This window comes from Lagopus muta, chromosome 5 (genome assembly GCF_023343835.1).
Source record: "Lagopus muta isolate bLagMut1 chromosome 5, bLagMut1 primary, whole genome shotgun sequence".
Classification (NCBI taxonomy): domain Eukaryota; kingdom Metazoa; phylum Chordata; class Aves; order Galliformes; family Phasianidae; genus Lagopus; species Lagopus muta.
This window is the reverse complement of record NC_064437.1, coordinates 60,685,370-60,703,068: the sequence shown is the minus strand read 5'-3', so window position 1 is coordinate 60,703,068 and position 17,699 is coordinate 60,685,370. Positions and strand designations below refer to the sequence as shown.

Genomic DNA, 17,699 nt, shown 5'->3' with positions numbered 1-17,699 from the left:
GCTTCTCTGCTGCGGCCGCTTCCAGGGCGCGGGGCGGCGGACGGCACCGTGCGTGTCGTGAGGGGAGCGCGTCCGTGTCCCCGTGCGTACGGCAGGGGCAGGGCCGCGGGGAAGCGAGGCGCTTTCGGTGAGAAACCGCTCGCTCGTACAGGTGACCCGCTCAGCGCGGGGCGTCGCGTTTCTCACACCCGCTCGGCAAAGGCTCCGCGGCGGCAGGCGGCCGAACGGGCGGCGCCGCGGCTCGTCGCCGGGCCCCTCGCGGCCGCCCCCGGGCTCCTCCGGCGCGGGCGGGAGGCGGCGCGCGGCGCCCGTCAGGAGGCGGCGGTCGGGGCGGGGCAGGCGCGGCCGCCCTCCAGCTCCGGGCAGCGCGGGGCCGCGCGGCCGCCCCGAGAGATGTTCAACCGCGCCGTAAGCCGCCTCAGCAGGAAGCGCCCGCCGTCAGGTAAGCGGGGAGAGCGATCCGGAGCCTCGCGGGCCGTCGCGCCCGGGCCCGGAAAGCGCGATCGGGCGGGGCCGGAGAGCTTCCCGCCGGTGGGCGCCGTGAGGGAGCGGGCGGCCCCGCCGAGCGCGGGCCGAGCGGGGCTTCGCGAGCACGGAGCGGGACCTCGTCTGAGGCGGCTCGGGCGCTCTGCCTGTGGAGAGCTGCGAGCCCGCGAGGGGAGGGCGGGCTGCGAGCCGCCGGACGGCGGGGCTGGAGGGCACGAAGCGGGGATCTGCCGGGGAACGGCGGGCGTGCGGGCGGCAGCCGCGGTCTTTCCAAGAAAAGCCGAACGCGGCGTTTGTCAGCGTGGCGGTGATCTGAGGGACGCGCCTGGCGAGCGCTCCCAGAGATGCTCCAAAAGCAGAGCGTCCCCTTCGCTTCCTTCCTTATAGTTAAAAGTGGAATCCAGCTGTCGAAAGAGGACGTTGGGCCGCGCCGCGCCTCGCCGTGCAGGACCCGCCCGCAGCCGGCTCGTGGAGCAGCTCGCCCTCGGCGGGCGCCTGGCCGGGCTGCCCTGTGTTTCATAAGCTGGGATCATTAATTCCAGACTGACGGCCGCAGCTGGTAGGACTGCGGTGAGCACAGGAGAAGACGTGGTGCCGAGAGGTTTTAACGAGTAACGAAGGTCTCAGCTTCGTGAAACATCCCGGTGAAAAGGGAGAGAAGCACGCGTGGTGCGTACGGGAGTTCTTCTGGAAGGCTGTGAGACGCTGAGAAGCGTTCTCGCCGTGTTGTACAGCTAACGCGTGGTGCTCGTGGCGCTTCTGTCGTGCGGTGTGCCCGCAGCCCTGCCGCGGGGCCCGTTGCAGCAGGCAGGTGTGCGCCGCACGCTGTGGCGCTGCTGCTCGGAAGCTGGCACGGCGCGCGGTGCTCGTGCAGGGCAGCGCCCCGGCTCAGCTGTGTCTCCGCATCTCCAGCGGTTTGGGTTTCCACGTGTTTTGTTGTTGAAAGCCAGGGCGAAAGCTGTGAGTTCATGTCGTGAGTTGTGTATTTTCGTGCCTGCGTTTGATGAATGCAGCTGCTGGCCGTTTTTGATGCTCTGTTTCAACTGGCAGTTGCAGTGTTGTTAGCGCTGCACTTGGCGTTACATCTGCCCTTACAATGAGCCTTTATCCACAGCTTAATGTGGCAATATTGTTGTGTGATAGGGAAAAACTGCTTCTGTCAGATTCTTCCCTGACGTAGCTGTCCGGCTGACTGCCTGCTTGCTAGCTTAGCGTGGGCTTCTTCTCTAAACTAACAGTGCGGTTAAGATAAGCACTTTATCATTTGCTGTGTTGGTGCAGCAGCTGGCTGTTGTGCACAGCAGAATGGCTGGATGCTCGGTGCAAAGTTTGCTTTGGCGGAGGCTGAGCTGTGTTGTTCTTCATGTGGTTGGCTGGCTCTCTGCTTCTTAGTTTCTCATCTGTTTAACAGACAGTGAGCGTTTTCCTATGGCATTAAGAAACAAGGAATGCAGTCAGTGCATTTGTTTATCACGTGCATTCCAGTTCTCAGTAACAGCAGTGCCAGCCTCCCTCACCTGAGTGGCCATGCTAACATGCGCTGTTGGGATATTAAATATTGGCATTGAGCTCATTATTCTGCGTGTGCATCATGTCACGTTATCATCAGACGATGTTAGCAGAAGAAAGTTATCTGCATAAAAGCTGTCCTTCAGAGGAGGTATCAGTTTTAAGGTAATTTAGTAAAACCTTATGAACGTGGCAATTGTTGTGGGGAAAACCTTTCTTTCGTCCTCTAAAGTCTTAAAAAATTTTAGAAATGATGCATTAAATTTTCTAAATGAAACTCGTATGTGGAGCGGGGAAACGATCCTAACTGGGCTATGCTTCTGTATTCTAAACTTCATTTGATGGGGTGTAATAAAATCTCCAGCACTTCTAATATGTTTATAAACATCTCAAGGTGTTTCCTCCTGTCACGAGCCATGAGCAGCCTGCTTCGGACTGTGCTGAAGGGAAAGGGATGTTGCTGTTTTCAGTGGTGCTCAGCCTGAGGGGAGCGCTTGGGCTGCTTGTGCTGTGGCCTGGTGGCTGCCTGCGGTGTGTTGGGCTGGGCTGCTGGGGATGGGCTGATGGCACGTGTCCCTGGGGCTGCACACAGCGCTGTGCTGAGGAGCTGCCTGCATTGATGCCCCAGACAGGGAACGAGCAAAGGGATCGCAGCCCATGAGCAGCACAGCAGGGCTCTGGGGTTGCACGGAGCGCGTTAGGTGAGGGGGCAGACTGAGAAACAGCATCCTGTAGAAGAGAGCTCGGTGGGAAGGGTGTTGTGGAGGCCCTTCCTTTCAGAGCCTAAATTTTCTCTGCTGAAGCTGGAGGAGGTGGTAGGAGAAGTGGAGAAGATCACAGGTTTTGGGTAAAGATGATGGGGGAACGTAAGTGGGTGGGGTTGGGTTGTGCTGTATGAGCTGGGAGTGAGAGTGGTTGAGGGAAATAGAGAGCTGCCTTGGTCAGATGAGAAAAGAGGGAGAGCAGCCAGAGGAAAGCAGGCCAGTGGTGTCCTGGGTGCATGAGAGCACTTGCTCCAGCCTCCTGACCAGAAAATGTTTTGAGGTTCTCATGGCATGCTTCCCTGCGTTGCATTGGCTCATTGGAATAAATGTTTTTCCAATGGGTTAGTCATCATTAAAAGCTGCCTAAATATCGGCTGGAAAGGGAACACTAGAAACAAAACCCCACTCCTGCACATTCCATGCTAAATTACATATTTAATAAAGGAATGGCCTGGTTCTTCAGGCCGTCAGCACCTGTGCACGGTGCTGCCATGCTGGTTGCAGGTGAGAGTGACTGTAACAAGAGCCAGCTGTGCGCTGCTCAGTGTCCTCACTGTTCTCACCGAGATGTCACAGGTTTTACAGCTGATGCACAGATACTTCGAGTTGCATTCCTAAAATGAATTCTGCAAGAGATAATCGAGAGCCACATGCTTTTGCTTGAGGGAGGGTGAAACTGGGGAGCAGGTAATTCACTGTGCCGTTGTGTCGTGTTCTAAGCCTGCTGTGGTGGGTTAGGGATAACCCTCAGGGTCTGACCTCCAAGCTTTAGCCTGTGGGCTCTGGGTGGGTGAGCAGTTGCTTTTCCTATGCAGGGCTGTAGGTTTTTGCTGCTTCAGAGGCAGATCTGTCTCAGCTCTTACCTGCAGGATAAGCCTCTTTGGCTTGTATCCTGAACCTTTGTATGCAGGCGTGGAGACTTGCAGTCACGTAGGAAATTCCTGATCAGAGTCGTAAACATATCATAGAGGGAGACTGTGACTGACAAAGAGGAGACAGGATCTGCATGTGAGATGTTCATCTTGCAGTGCCCATGTGCTCAGTTGTTGTATGTGCATGTATATGTATTGACTTGGGGTTTGAGTGTAGATTTCAGTGTTAGGGGCAGGGATGTAGGCTCTGTGCCTTCAGAAAGATGCCCTCTTTTGCAGCTTTGTAATTTCTCTCATATGGAATCCTATCGAGTAGAAATGGGAGATTTTAGTTCATTGAAAACAGTGGTCCTTCTTGCAGTTAGGAAGAGATTCTCCAGGTCTCAGTACGGCTTTGCTGAACTGCCAGTATTCTGTAGGGTTTTAAGCATAGCTACCAGCTGAAAAGGACATCTGATAGTATAGCTGTGCATAGATAGCTCTTGGAGATACTTGATGAGGTTTCGTTTCAGGGGGGAGGGAAGGTTTTTATGGGAACATAAGCAGAAGTTACTAAGATCTTTATTTCCAGTAAGCTGGTAGGAAGAAATAAAGGGGTAACGAAAACAAATGGCAGCTGTACTGATTATCATTGGAGCTTTATGCATCTGTTTGGTGTGTGGGGATCCCAAATAGTGGCTGATTCCTCGTGGCCTGCACTTCTGCTGCCTTCCACAGACACTGCGAGTGTAAGAGGAAAGAAGGCCAAGCTCTTTGTGTGTATTTTAGAGTTTTTCAGATCAGCAGTAAAATTCCTGGAGTCTTCCCAAGCAATAGGTCTTCTGATGCGTAGCCAGCAAACAACTTTTTGGCATCGCCAGCCTTGAATGTGATGTACTTTCTATCCCTGGGATAGAAATATGCAGAAGTGCGTGCCGTCTGCCCTGGCTGGGTGCTGCCTGGCTGACGGAGAAGTTGTGGGTTCAGCCCAGCTCACCTTAAAAAAACAGAATTTCAGGGGACTTGAAAAGAAAGAAGCAAACAGAGCAGCCACCCAGCTACTGCGTGCCCACGTGCAGGTTGACTCAGCTGGAATGAAGCTCTTCTGTCAGCTGTCTTTCCTCCCATTAGAGTAAGTTAACGTGTTAGACTTGTTCTGCTCAACAAAGCGTTGTGTTTCTTTCTCATTTTGTTTCTTGCCATTCCCTTGCAGTGATTCTTTTCTTAAAAATAAATCTAATGTGTGTGGCTGACCAGGATTTGATTATACGGCCGATGTCACTGCCTGCAGAACAAAGGCACACGATGCTTTTGCTGGCCAGACTGCGGTCACTGTGTTCCGCGTGCAAAAGGTGCTTGAACCCTCCAAAGCAGTGAGGGTGCCCACTGATGTGCTCATGAATTATCTGGCTGCGAGACGTTTTTCCCTCTTCAGATGCAAAGAAGAATTCCAATACGTGCGTGTGTTTATTTTCAGTTTTATGGTGTTTTCTTTAAAGAGAGCAGCTGTAATCCGAAGGCGCACAGGGGAGCGGGGAAGAAATGCCTGTGGTATTAATCACCTCTAACAAATATGGTGCTTTTCTCCATTTTTCCAGAGATAAATGACAGCGAGGGTCACCCAAGCAGCAGCCGCCAGAGCTTGAAAGGAACCTCAGAATGGGCTACATCACTGGAGAACCTCCTTGAAGATCCAGAAGGAGTTAAACGATTTAGGGTTGCTATATTACCTATGAATATTTATATACACTAACATTAGGATTTAAAGAGGAATGAGCCTCAACGCAAACGGTGCAGATGTGCATTGCTGTAGGTACAGCTTGCAGCCTTGTCATTACGTCCCCTGAGCAGGGGCAGCACAGGTACAGCTGTGGCATTTGCTGAGCTGCTGCTGTGGTGAATTGCTTGCCCTTGTGAGGCGTACAGGAGATGTTTGGTCGCATCTTTCTAATTGGATCAGTCAGCTATTGCACAGATTAACAAGTTACTGTTAGATAAACCACAACCCTGGAGCAATTGATCTCTCTTGCCAAGCGCTGTTAGTTACTGAGGACCAGTCCCACACTCTGTTCCCGTGTGTTGCCCTTACTTAAGCAGCTACAAACTGTCGCTGAGCCTGACTGCTCTGTGGAGCTCTGACTGTGCGCAGCAGCAGCTGTACTGAATAACAGAAATCCCTTTAATTTGGCTACAGACCGGGGCTCGTGCAGCTTGGAATGCAGCCTTAATGTGGCCTTTTTGCCAAAGTCAGGGGGATTAGCTGTGTGAATAAGGACCAGCGGTCAAGTATGGCTTTGCTGGACCGAGCACTGATAAAAAGCCCGGGATAAAATTATTTCATCTCACACTGGTTTGAAAAGCAATGTAAACCAGAATTACAAAGCACTGCAATTACTGTGATTTAGAATTCTTATAAAAATTTCTCAGCGCCATTCAGTTTTTCGCATTGCTTCATCTCTATTTTCTAACTCTGAAAACTGAAAGTCTTGGAGCCATAAATATTTCAGTGGCTGCTTTTTATATATTAATTTAATGCACTTTTCCCCTCTGATTTTAAAATATGCTGCGCTTTTGGGGGATGTGCTTTGTCTAAACACTGTTTAGAGACTGCAAATACATCTTCTGCTTTAGTTGCTTAAGTAAATTTATTGCCTCTGGTTTTCATATTTGGAAACGGCTGTTTCTAGAGATTTTACTCATTAGTAAATCAGACACAGAACAGGAATCTCAAGTGAGCTGTTGCTCTCGTTAAAATAGAGCATTGTACTCACCTGCTAATGAATTTATACATTTTCAGGTTTCCTTTTACTAAAAAATTACTCATGTTACTTCAGGAAGATGGAGGAAGCCTTCCTGTGAGTTACTGATAAGCTCTGAGGCAGAGCTTCTCCTGGAATGTGCTTTTAAAGAGCTGAAAATGCTGTTTGTTGGTGGTTTGATGCACTGTGCAGTGGTTTTGTTACCCAGTGTCACGGAAACTCGTGCCATGATAAAACCAGCCACAGGCAGCATCTTGTTTGAATAGCTGTAACAGGAAGAGAGAAAAACAATGGAGACATTGGGTTCTAACATCTGTTGACTTTTCTTTTTCCCTAGGAGTTCTTAAAGAAAGAATTCAGCGAAGAAAATGTTTTGTTCTGGTTAGCGTGTGAAGAATTTAAGAAAACACAGGGGAAAAAACAGGTATGCTTCCTAAATAAATTGTACTCATCTGCAAGGGCTCTGTAGCAGAGATGGAGGTTGCTGAACGTGCTTCTTACGAGTGCAGATGCACGTATTTGAAGGAATGGCACTGAAATTATCCTGCTGGAATTGTTTGGAAACAAAGTTGGTTTTATTTCAAATCGAAACAAAATGCTGAAGTTGTCAAGTTTCCCGTTAGGAAAACTGAACATTTCGTTGTTGCTTTGGAATAGCAAGAGGTTGAATTCAGTAACACTGCATCATGCTTAAAGATGTCTAATTTACAACGTTGTAAAGCTTGATGGCTGTTACATGAAAATATACAACACTACTCTTAATACAGAAATGTAAAAACAAGAAAGAGCACAAACTGTTTTACAATACCAAAATGGAATGCTTTCTCAAGTTACCAAAGCAAAAGGAAGTGAAGAACCATTTAGATTTTGTTTAAATATTTATTCACAGGGACATATGACCACAGAACATTTACATTTTAGTGAAAGCTGTAGTTTTCTAGTAACAAATGTTACATTGGAGATGTTTTAACTGTCCACTGCAGTCACTTTTTTCCACTGCGAGGATCTCTGCGTACATTAGTTCCAGCAGGAGCACAGATTCTGCTTTCAGTTCTGCTTTGAAGCCTGGAGGGTCAGGCCTAAGATACGTCCCATGTTTTGTTTCTAAAAAGGTTTTGGAGATTTTTTTTATTATCTTTTTTTTTTTAATCAGGGCAGATTTTTATTGGCTTTTATTTTTTGTACATCACACAATGTCCTTGCCAAGGGGTATGAAGCTGTCAGAGTGGATTTTAAAATGAAAATGGAAGATCCTCTTGTAAGGTTCCACATTTTGCAAGTGGATTGCAATAGTATTTTCCCTTGCTAAATCGTTTCCATCTTTTCAGCTGTTACAGGATCATAGATGCCAGTATAGGAAATGGTAAACTGCCATATGCAGATAGTAGCTTAGCAAGTACTTGAGTGGATTGTCAAATGAATGGGCAGAGACTTGATTCCTTTCCATTCAGCTTAATTAATCAGTACTAATCATTGCAGTGTACAGCAAATAATGATTGGAGTCTGGTATGGCAGAACTATTACAAGTAGGCATAATAAATGTGCTTTGGAATGACACAGACTTGCAAGAAGTTTTTGTAGCTGTTGTTTACAGGTGGCAATGATTAGATAACTTACATGGCTAGAAAAAGCACTGTTAAGTACAAATCCTAGCACTGTTTATGAGAGCAGTAAGCTTGAATGCATTTCTGAAAGTGACTTGCAGAAATTGCTTTGTATCTATCTTATGAGGGCTAAGTATTCTGACAACAAGTCACTTATTTTATAACCTGCTTCTCATTAGAGGTGGCTTACCGCAGAAGCTAGCTCACATAAGCTCAGATTTTGGTCAGATGAAGCAGATTTCAGTTTAACCTGGATTAAATCAGTTCTATTTTTGAAGCATAAAATAAACTCTGCGTTACTTGACAAGAACATTTTTTTCTTGGTCAGCCGGAACTTGCACAAAGATCAGTGCATTAATAATCTGTTGTGCCTCGTGCTCTCGCTGTCCCTGCTATGCACTTTGGATTTGCACAGGCTGTGTCCCAGTGAGGTGCTGGGTTCAGTGAGTGAGAGTGAATGTGAGCCATTGTGCAGCCAGGATTGCTTGACAGGGAACCAGAGGGAGTGCTGGCAAGGAGTAGCTTGGCTCTTGACTGTTGTATTGGCTCTAGACTAGTGATAGGAACACAGAAGAAGGTGGAAGTGGGGGTCAGACCATAGCATTCCATGTTGGTTTTCCCGTTCTGGCGAGCTAATACAAAATGCATGTGTATTTCAGAATTCAGGGGAGATTTTCAGTATCTGCAGCCAGGCAGCAGTACTTGCCTAGGCAAGTCTTTGGGTGAACTGCATTCAGCCTGCTGTAGTGTGGAAGCACAAACTGTTACTCTCAGCTCAGGAAATATCTCTGTAATTCACAGGGAAAAGAAAAACTTTTTGTTTTCTTCAGTTAAAATGGAAATGTAAATTTTAGGGAAGACTGGGGAGGAATTACGCCAAGTTTCCTTGTAAATAGCAAGCTGTGCTGCCACCAATATGATCCTCATTTTAGGACACGTTTAATTATTGAAACAGGAGTGGTGGCAATAAATGAATGATGTTTAAATATTTTATTTGGGTTAGTCACGTGCTTGTTGCATTTGTGATTGTTAACAAAACAAAAAACATGTCCATTGCACTACTTTTCTTCTCTTGCAACTGGGCTTTAAAAATTACATTTCCTGTGATGAATCTTTTCAAATATTGCAGAAATTCACCTAAATACATCAAGAAGTTTTGTGGAGGCCATCAGAACAAATACGAATGTTGGACTTTATGATGTTGAAGGTCTTTTCCAACCTAAATGTTTCTACGATTCTATTCATATCCAGCAGTTCCTTCTGCTGCTACTTGTGTGGAATGTGGCAGCAGTTATACAGGACTGGGTCACACTACACAGCTGCTAATGGCTGGAGTCTGTTCTGACGAGTTCTGGGACTTCCATCCACTTCATTTGGGAACCGCATGTGCTTGAGAGCTGAATTTGACCTTGAGAAAGGAAGTGGGAAATAACGTCGCATCCATTTGGATATTGAAGGGGGTTTCTGTAGACAGTACTTTGTTTTCCAAATGGGTCCTGGGGCAAGCACACGGTTTTAAGTGGGAACTGCCACAATTCCTTAATAGCCACCTGTGAGGAAGGTCCCAGCCTAAGTGTTTATAATTCAGAGTAAAGTCCCCTGTGTGGAGGCATTAATTTCAGGCTAATGCAGAACAAAGAATTCCACCCATTGAACTGGTAACATCGCTTTCTCCTCTGCTTGAACCTGGCTTTCCCTGAGTGTCATTTGGGGAATGTAGAAACCTACTGGCAGCTTTAACTGTAAATTCATTTATTTTTCTAGTCTGTTAAACTGATGCTGTACTGCTGGAACATAGATGTAGCTTAACAGTTGTTCCACGGGAAGCAGAACCTGTAGAGCTCAGTTGTGCACTACCATGTTTCTGCAGTACTGTAATGTCAGCTCTCCAGTGACATCAGTCCCCTCCACCACAGTGCTTTCACTTCCTTCCTTTGTCACTCTTCCTCACAAAATCCAGAAATCCACCCCATTTCACCAACCTCCCACGCAGTCTCCTCGTTCCCCCCATGTTCTCTAACTTCCTCACAGTACTTCTCTTTTCTCTCACGTTTCTCTTCAGGCCTTTCTTTGCTCTTTCTCTGTGGTGCCCACCTAGCTGAAGTTAAAGAGGCCACACTTCTGATTTATTAATTGCTCATTTAGAACAGACCTGGTTTACCCAGTGTCCCCTGATCTGTGAAACTGACAAGATCAAGGACTTTTATAAAGCAATTAATTGTGACCTAGTGCACCTGAGATAAAAGAATGCATTCACCAGGTGAACAAGAAGGAGTCCTGGAAAATGTCCGTTTTCAGCAGAAAGAGAGTTAACTCTTAAGCATTACAAATTGTCAAACACGTGTTGCTTTTCTTCTAATTATCACCAAATGTTGATTCTCAGCTGTAAAACATTAAAGAAATTCCACGACTTGTTCATGGGCAAGGGCTTAAGCGCTTCCTTCTTCAAGCTCACTTCCTGCCAAAGATAGTTCTTTACTTCCTGCTGTCTAGAGACAGTTGCGTGTTAAATGTAATGGGGATTACTGATAGGTACCTACTGCTAATTATCTTACTGCACCTGCTGTTCAGCAGGCTTTGCTTTCAGCATGCAGAACTCAGAATGCTGCAGCAAGGCTTATTTGGCAGTATTCTTCCTGGCTTTCTCTTATCTGATGGGCTTGCATTTAATTTCAAAGGATTTTGGCAACTTGTAGATTGCTTTGAACCTTAGGGATAATGGTAGTTATGGTCAAAATGTTATCAGTTACTGATTTAGCAAGAGAAGACCGCTGAAATCAGGGCAGACTGCTTTATGCAAGTAACACCTACCCGTATTTATCAGCTTTCAGGGCCTCTTAGGAGTCTTCCCTTTACTGTTGGCCAAAAAATAGTTGTGTTTCTTTTGATCTTGTACACTGTGTTGCATGTGAACTGCCCTGAGGTAAAAACACAGTTATGGCAATGCATGTAAGCTGTATTACAAGGTTATCTAGAAGCAGCATGCATTATGTACTAATTTGCTTAGTTTTGCCTAGCAGTGAGAGTAAGTTTCCACAGTATTGTTTTTCCCTCCAGGTTTTTGCACATCCCAATTATCTGCTAATAAAAATATTTTTTTTAAGTAATGAAGACAGGGCCTCATTGGTAATTATGTGCAATTTTACACTGATTAACACGATTTTAGCCAGATTTCAACATCACAGCTGCTGTTTAACTTAAGTGCTGAATGCCTCCACCTTGCACTAGTGTCAGGGCAGGAGTTGGCATGCAGAGAGGTTTTTCTCCAGTGCAAATAGGTATGTACTTTTGTTTTGTTTCCTTCTAAACTCAGGCTGTTTTGTTTTTAAGATGTGAATCTCAATAAGTAAGGTAGAGTAAGCAATAAAAGTTTAACAAATATGGTGAATATTTCCATAGTTAATAATTCTTTAAATAAATGTGTCCTTTTGCAGATGCGAGAGAAAGCAAAAGAAATATACATGACTTTCCTGTCAAGTAAAGCTTCCTCCCAGGTCAATGTTGAAGGGCAGTCACGTTTGAATGAGACAATTTTGGAGACACCTCATCCTCTAATGTTTCAGAAGCTGCAGGATCAGGTAAAGATTTCTTCTACTTGCATATGCCTTAGCTATTGTCTGCTTTTAATGGACACTGGTTTAATCACAATTTGATATAGAAAGTTAGGATTCTGCCTACTGCTGCCACCAGTGACGTGGATTGAATTAACAATTTGGCTCCTAGGTTGAAACAAAAATCAGTAGGCATGGAATTGATTCCCTTCCTCTGTAGAGTTGCTAACACAGACAGCATGCCTCAGGTCTTGGTAGGGTCCGTTGGCAAGGAGACTCAGTGCAGCCATGTGAATTGCATTCAGGACTTTCCTGGAAAAGTGGATGAAGTTCGTTCCTGGGTTCTTCTGCCGGTAGCTTGAGAAGCACCCAGTGACTTTGTGCCTGCGTTTTCCTGTGTATTCTCTTGTGCTGAGTCACGGCTGATGTTTGTTTCTGTAGTTGCCACTGGTTTCCTTGAGAGCTCAAGATTCTTCTCTTTGCTTTGTTTTGGTATTTATATTGATGTGAATATAATGAAATTTTTTGAAAGGCCTCCTCTTCTGAAACACCCAAAGCTTAGAAGAGGAGTTGGCATCTGCTTTGTATTTTCCTACAGAACTTGGGAGGTCTGGTAGAAATTGCGTTGTATTGCAGGTGGTAAAGTTTCTTAGTTGTTAGCTTACTTTAAATCACAGGTTGTGAAGTGAGTTGTTCTCATCTGCAGCTTTCCAGCACTTGCACTGTTTTTAATTACTGTACCATCAGGACTACCTGATGTTCCATTTGGTTCTTTGTTACTTTTTGAGGTTTTTTTTGTGGAGAAACGGTACCCTGATTTCAAGATTGGGCACTGATGGTGTTGGCAGGGCTCTGGCTCCGTCACTAAAGTGATCGACTGACCGAGGAGGAGGACCAAAGTAGAAGTGAGGGAGGATCAAAGGCTGCTGTTTTCCAGGCAGATTCCTAGTCATTAGCAGTGGAAATGTCTGCAGCTCAATTTCTACGTAAAAAAGCAACATTTTTCATGGAAGAACTTCTGACTTGGGAAAAGGGAGAGATAGTACTCTGGCAAGTCTAAGTACTGCAGACCAGGCTAAGTGATTACATGATTATGAGTGTGGCTGGACAGGCTACCAGAGTTAGAATGTTTTCCAGCTTTACAAATGAGTGTGCGTGTCAGCAGCCAGGGGTTAGTCAGCTCAGAACTGAAAATATGCTAGCCCAGTGATAGAAGAGCCCCACTGGTGTGAGAAATGTTAAAACCAGAATGCAGAGCACTTGGGCTGTTGCAGGTTTCCAGTGCATAAAGCTTCTGGTTTTTTGCTGTTAGTTGACAGTTCAGGAAGAGTTATGTTATTGTCTTGTTTTTGATTCCTGTAAAGTTATGTGTGTGTATAAATATGTATATATGTATGTACACACATAAAATGTGATCTCTAAAGAACTACTGTCAACTACTACAGGCAGTGTATTAAGTATAAAAAGCCAGAGTGTAGAAGCTCTGACTTTTCATCTGAAGCTCATTTGGTTTCTGACATGGATGGTAACTAGCACTTCGGTTCTCCTGCAGACCTAGTGATTTAAATGGGTGTTGCTTCTGTTTGCAGCAGGGTAGCCTTGAATGTGCAGCTTGGAGGCAGTTGTTGCTTCTGAATGGTGTTGAAGTGGTTCGTAGAAATGCGTAGATGTCAAAATACTTGCAGGGTAAATGTGCCTGCTCTACAGAGGTGATGACAGCAAGGGAGGAAACAGAGAATTCAGCTTTTGCTGAATGTGTGTGGTTATAAAATCTTATCTGTTCTGTGTATTTGCCTTACCAGTTCTAGGGGTATTCAGAGAAGATCTTGATCCTGCAGTGCTCTTGCTGACTTAGGACATTTTAACAGACAGTGTCTTCCTCACAACATTTTTTTCCTGTAAGCTGATTTGATAAACATAAATATTTAGCCATCCCGAGGCTAAATATCTATGGAATTGAGCCAGCTCTAGGAATTGTAATGCGACCTCGTTTATCTTTATTAATTTAGGTCAATATCAAGGTGTTTTGGGATTATTTTTCAGTCTTCAAGACTCCCACAGTTTGAAATGTAAACTTAAATATTTGAATAGATAAACAAGGGATGGTTAGTGAAGTATTTTTTGTCCTTTATTTTGGATGGAGCATGTTCCAGGACTGACAGGAAAAGTAAAGTTCTGTTTGCTTGTCTCTGTGTCTGTTCAAGTTCCTTGAGGATGTGGGGGGAAAAATAAAAAATGTAGTTTGAGATTTATTTTTCCTTTCAAACAATTGTATTACCCAGTTGTACTTTCAGCTAGAAACGAGGCCTGTAAAGGTAAATCTCCAGTTATCCATGCGTAATTTATCCAAACATGCAGGCCAGAATCCAGAAATTCCTCCTGGAAATTCGGTTACTTTGGGACAATAAAATGTAATGAGTCATGAATGATGGCTCAGGGAGGCAAAGTGTAGACTTCACTGTTGCCTTGGTTATAGTTTTGAGGTTTTCTTTTTTTCTTCCCTGTTGTTTGAAGACCAAGCAAAATATAGCGCCAGTTTTAACACTGACCAGATTCCATCCTCGTCTCCAAAGCCTTTTTTTTTTTCCTAGAAAACTCCAAATGAGTTCTATCTTTTTTGTCTGAAATAGGTACAAATAGAAGAGAAAGCAGATGCATGGGCCTGAACTTGGGCCCTGAAAGAAAAAAGCTGTTTTCAGGCTGTGCTTCCAGGCTGGATGTATGCTGGCTGTAGAAAGATGGGCAGGTTTTCAATTCTCTCAGTGCTCTGCATGTGTAACGGACTAATGCAGTTAGAACAGCACATAAAAGATACCTGTCTTTCTTCAGCTCTGCTTCATTCCTCTGGATAGGTTTTCAGTTGGCTGTCATGAAAACTGTAATCTGATTCTTAAACTAATCCAGACATTATTGCAAAGCAGTGACTGTGGAACCTACAGTCTTGTTTGTTCCGTGCAGTCAGTGTCATGACTTTAGTAACTGCAGTACTAGCTTTACTAACAGAACAACAACAAAGTAAATTCATATACTGTCCTTTTAACTTAAAATGTAGTTTTAATGAGATCATTGTTTTTTGTATTTTTGTCTCCTCTCACCAGATATTCAATCTCATGAAATACGACAGCTACAGCCGCTTCTTAAAGTCAGACATATTCCTAAACCATAAGAAGTCTGAGGAGCAAGAGGAGAATTCATCAGAAGCTCAGACTGCAGCTAAAAGAGCATCGAGAATTTACAACACATGATACAATGGATCTCATTAGGAGAGGCAATATAATAATTGGATTACACTCAGGAACAGTCTAGGTTTATAAGCAGTTGCATTTAGGGCTTGAAAAGTTCAAAACCTTTTTAGGAGATACTTACCTTCTTAATTGCTTGAATGACTAATTGTTTTTGCAAGACAGCAAGTAACCAAGCACCTATCGAAAGACTGTTTCCTAGCTAAAAGGCTGAGCTATTCCTCCACAGTATGAATTGCATTTAATATTTCATAAGTTGAGCTTTCAATTTCTTTTTTTTTTTTTTTTTGTGGAGCATGGTGATGCTAAGAAATGGGAGATAGGAGATAGGGTCTTGTGTCATCCATGTGAGGTTGTTGTTGTTTTTAAATGTTTGCCTTCCATTTTTTATTTGTGCCTGGCTTTTACTTTCCACGTTGTTGGGAGCAACTGTTGAGGAGTATGTTTTAAGTTATTTTGTGGATGAATCGTTCATAGGAAACCAAAATTGAGGGACAGCATCTTTCAGGGTTAGGATCAATAGAATCCCATCTGACTCCTCTCTTAAAATGTCACTTTTTCTTTCAAAGAGATAGATGCTTTGCTTTGCCTTTAGTTACGAATCATAACAATTTCCTGGTCATTATTTTCATTTCTGTTTTTCTTAAATTCCTACACTGTTTTTGCTGTAGACAATCACCTTCTTCCCAGAATGGAACCTATGCTACCTTTGGAACCAAAGTTCTTAAATAGATGGAATCTCTGAGAAACTCCTAACAGCTATTGGGAAATTTGACAGTTGAGATCCCACTTCGGATACGCCCAGTTCAGCACGTCCTGCATGTCAGCTCAGTTGTCTGTCACATCAGCATCAGGTGCCAGTACTAGAAAGCAGCTGTGTTTCCCTAGGCCACCTCAGTCCTGCAGTGTGACCAGAGTCATTCTTCAGAGGGCCAGCCAACGAAGTCTGACATGGTTTTATTAAAATCTTTCTACTAAAGTCAACTTGCCAGTGTTACTAAATTGCAATTACAATTGGAAAAGCAGAAATAGCTACAAGCTGTATTTATGAGTGTAAATGTATAGACTATCTCTGTTTCACTTTCATTATTTACTCTTTCATTTTTTGCACTGCTTGTCTTGATCTTCTGTTTATGTGCTGGCTAGTCAGATTGCACGGTTAGGTTTTCATATAGTTTTGTTATTTTTGTTGGGAAGATCGTAAGTGTCACACATTGCTTTCACTATCAGTGTTATTAAAACTAGGTTTGGGCTGTAGATTTTGAGGATACAGATTCTTTTCATGGCCTTGATTATGACTTTGCTTAACTCTGTTCCGTTCTTGAAGGTTATGTGTAAAGAAAATGGTTTCTGGGGGTTTGTCTCATATTTAAGAGCAGGAATGGAACTTCTGATTCTTCTCTCAGAGCTAAACAGCCTGTTCATTCTTAGGAAATTAAATTTTAAAAAGGAAATGATAGAACTCCCCCCATATGCACGTTTTAAGATGAAAATTGCATTAAAATTACCTTTTATGCTCCCAGAGGATTTAAAAGGGAAGTCATACTCTTGCTTCGGGCACTTCAGTGTTGTCTGTTCTCATACTTCTGTTGTATTTCAATGTTTTGCTGAATAGGAATGAAGTGAGTATGTGCATGGATCCTTTGTTTTAATGCAGCCTAGGAACTGCAACTGTCCAGTTCTGGACTTGCCAACTATTTGTAATCTCAGGATCACCTCTTTTGAAAATTGACTATCACAATGAACTCTTAACCCCTTCCACTGCAAGGGATGGAACTTCTGATGCAATTAAGTCCTTGGGAGTGGGCTGCTCGAACACATTTAGGAGCTAAGATTTGTCTCTTCCCAGTAATTATGGCAGAAGTCTGTGTGATGTAGGAAAATGTAGGGTGGGGACCTTCATGGGGAAAGTGCAGAATGAATTCTCACCACATTCATCACGGGGATGTGCAGGAGATTCATTTTAAATCATATTGATTTTAAAAATGCACAATTAACAGAGAAAAGTCTTTGACGACCAAGTTTTAAAATAATAACAATAAATTAAACCAGAGGCTGTATGAACAATGGTAGGGCATTAAGAGAACATACTTGTATGTAACTGCTCATAAACAGCTCTTTCCTTTGCAATACGTTCACTTTCATGTACTGTATTATTTGCTTGGTAACAGCAAATGCTTTGTGGGAGCAGACACAAAGGTGCTCTATTCTGCTACCAGCCAAAAGCTACGCTAATATCAGTGAGTTTTTTTAGCAGCACTTCAATGCCTGTGATGTTTATTTCAGTGTCTGTGATGTTTTAAAGATAATATACCTAAATCCACGAAATTCTTAATCTTTGTATTTCTCTTTTGCCTCAGCAGTGAAAAGTTTGTTGCCCCTTGTCTGTCTTTCCAAGAGTTGTGGTTTCCCACTGTGGGTTTTTTTGTTAAAGAAGCAGCAACTAGAGTTGCAGAAATCAAATTTGTACTGAGTAGATGGACTATATTGCTCATTAAGAGAACAAATGGAGAAAAACAGTGCAAGTGTATGTCTGTAATTGCAGCACATATGTACGTGGAGGATGTTATTGGCTCCTGATGATGTAATCACTGACCCAACTTTGTGAAATATATATATTTCTCAAAGAGACATATAACAAAGTGCACAGACAAAAGAAAACACTTCACTATGAGAAAATCCTGTGTTCCAGTAATAACTGTAAACTTTGTGTTGAACCTCATGCTGTGAGTATTGATTACTGCTTTATTTAGAGGTTAAAGACAGGAAAGGTCTATTTTTTTTTCATAGAATTTATGCTGAAGATGTAAGCACAAAAAGCTGCCTGATCACACGCCTAAAACTCTTCCCTAATGTGTGTTTCTCTGCTAAACATTAAAATATTCTACAAATATACTAAACCTGTACACTGATTGCTGTTTTATTTTGAAAGC

The 17,699-nt window shown here is 43.9% G+C and overlaps 2 protein-coding genes across 2 annotated transcripts in view; one reads left to right on the top strand and one right to left on the bottom strand.

Moving 5' to 3' along the window:
* INPP5F (inositol polyphosphate-5-phosphatase F) overlaps nucleotides 1-17,699 on the bottom strand; it is a 949,391-nt gene that overhangs the window by 118,121 nt on the left and 813,571 nt on the right. The window lies entirely within an intron of this gene.
* RGS10 (regulator of G protein signaling 10) lies at nucleotides 335-17,672 on the top strand. The gene is made up of 5 exons (XM_048944088.1): nucleotides 335-442; nucleotides 5,209-5,327; nucleotides 6,707-6,793; nucleotides 11,408-11,551; nucleotides 14,623-17,672. The coding sequence occupies exons 1-5, from the start codon at nucleotides 394-396 to the stop codon at nucleotides 14,767-14,769; spliced, it is 546 nt and encodes a 181-aa protein (XP_048800045.1). The 5' UTR covers nucleotides 335-393; the 3' UTR covers nucleotides 14,770-17,672.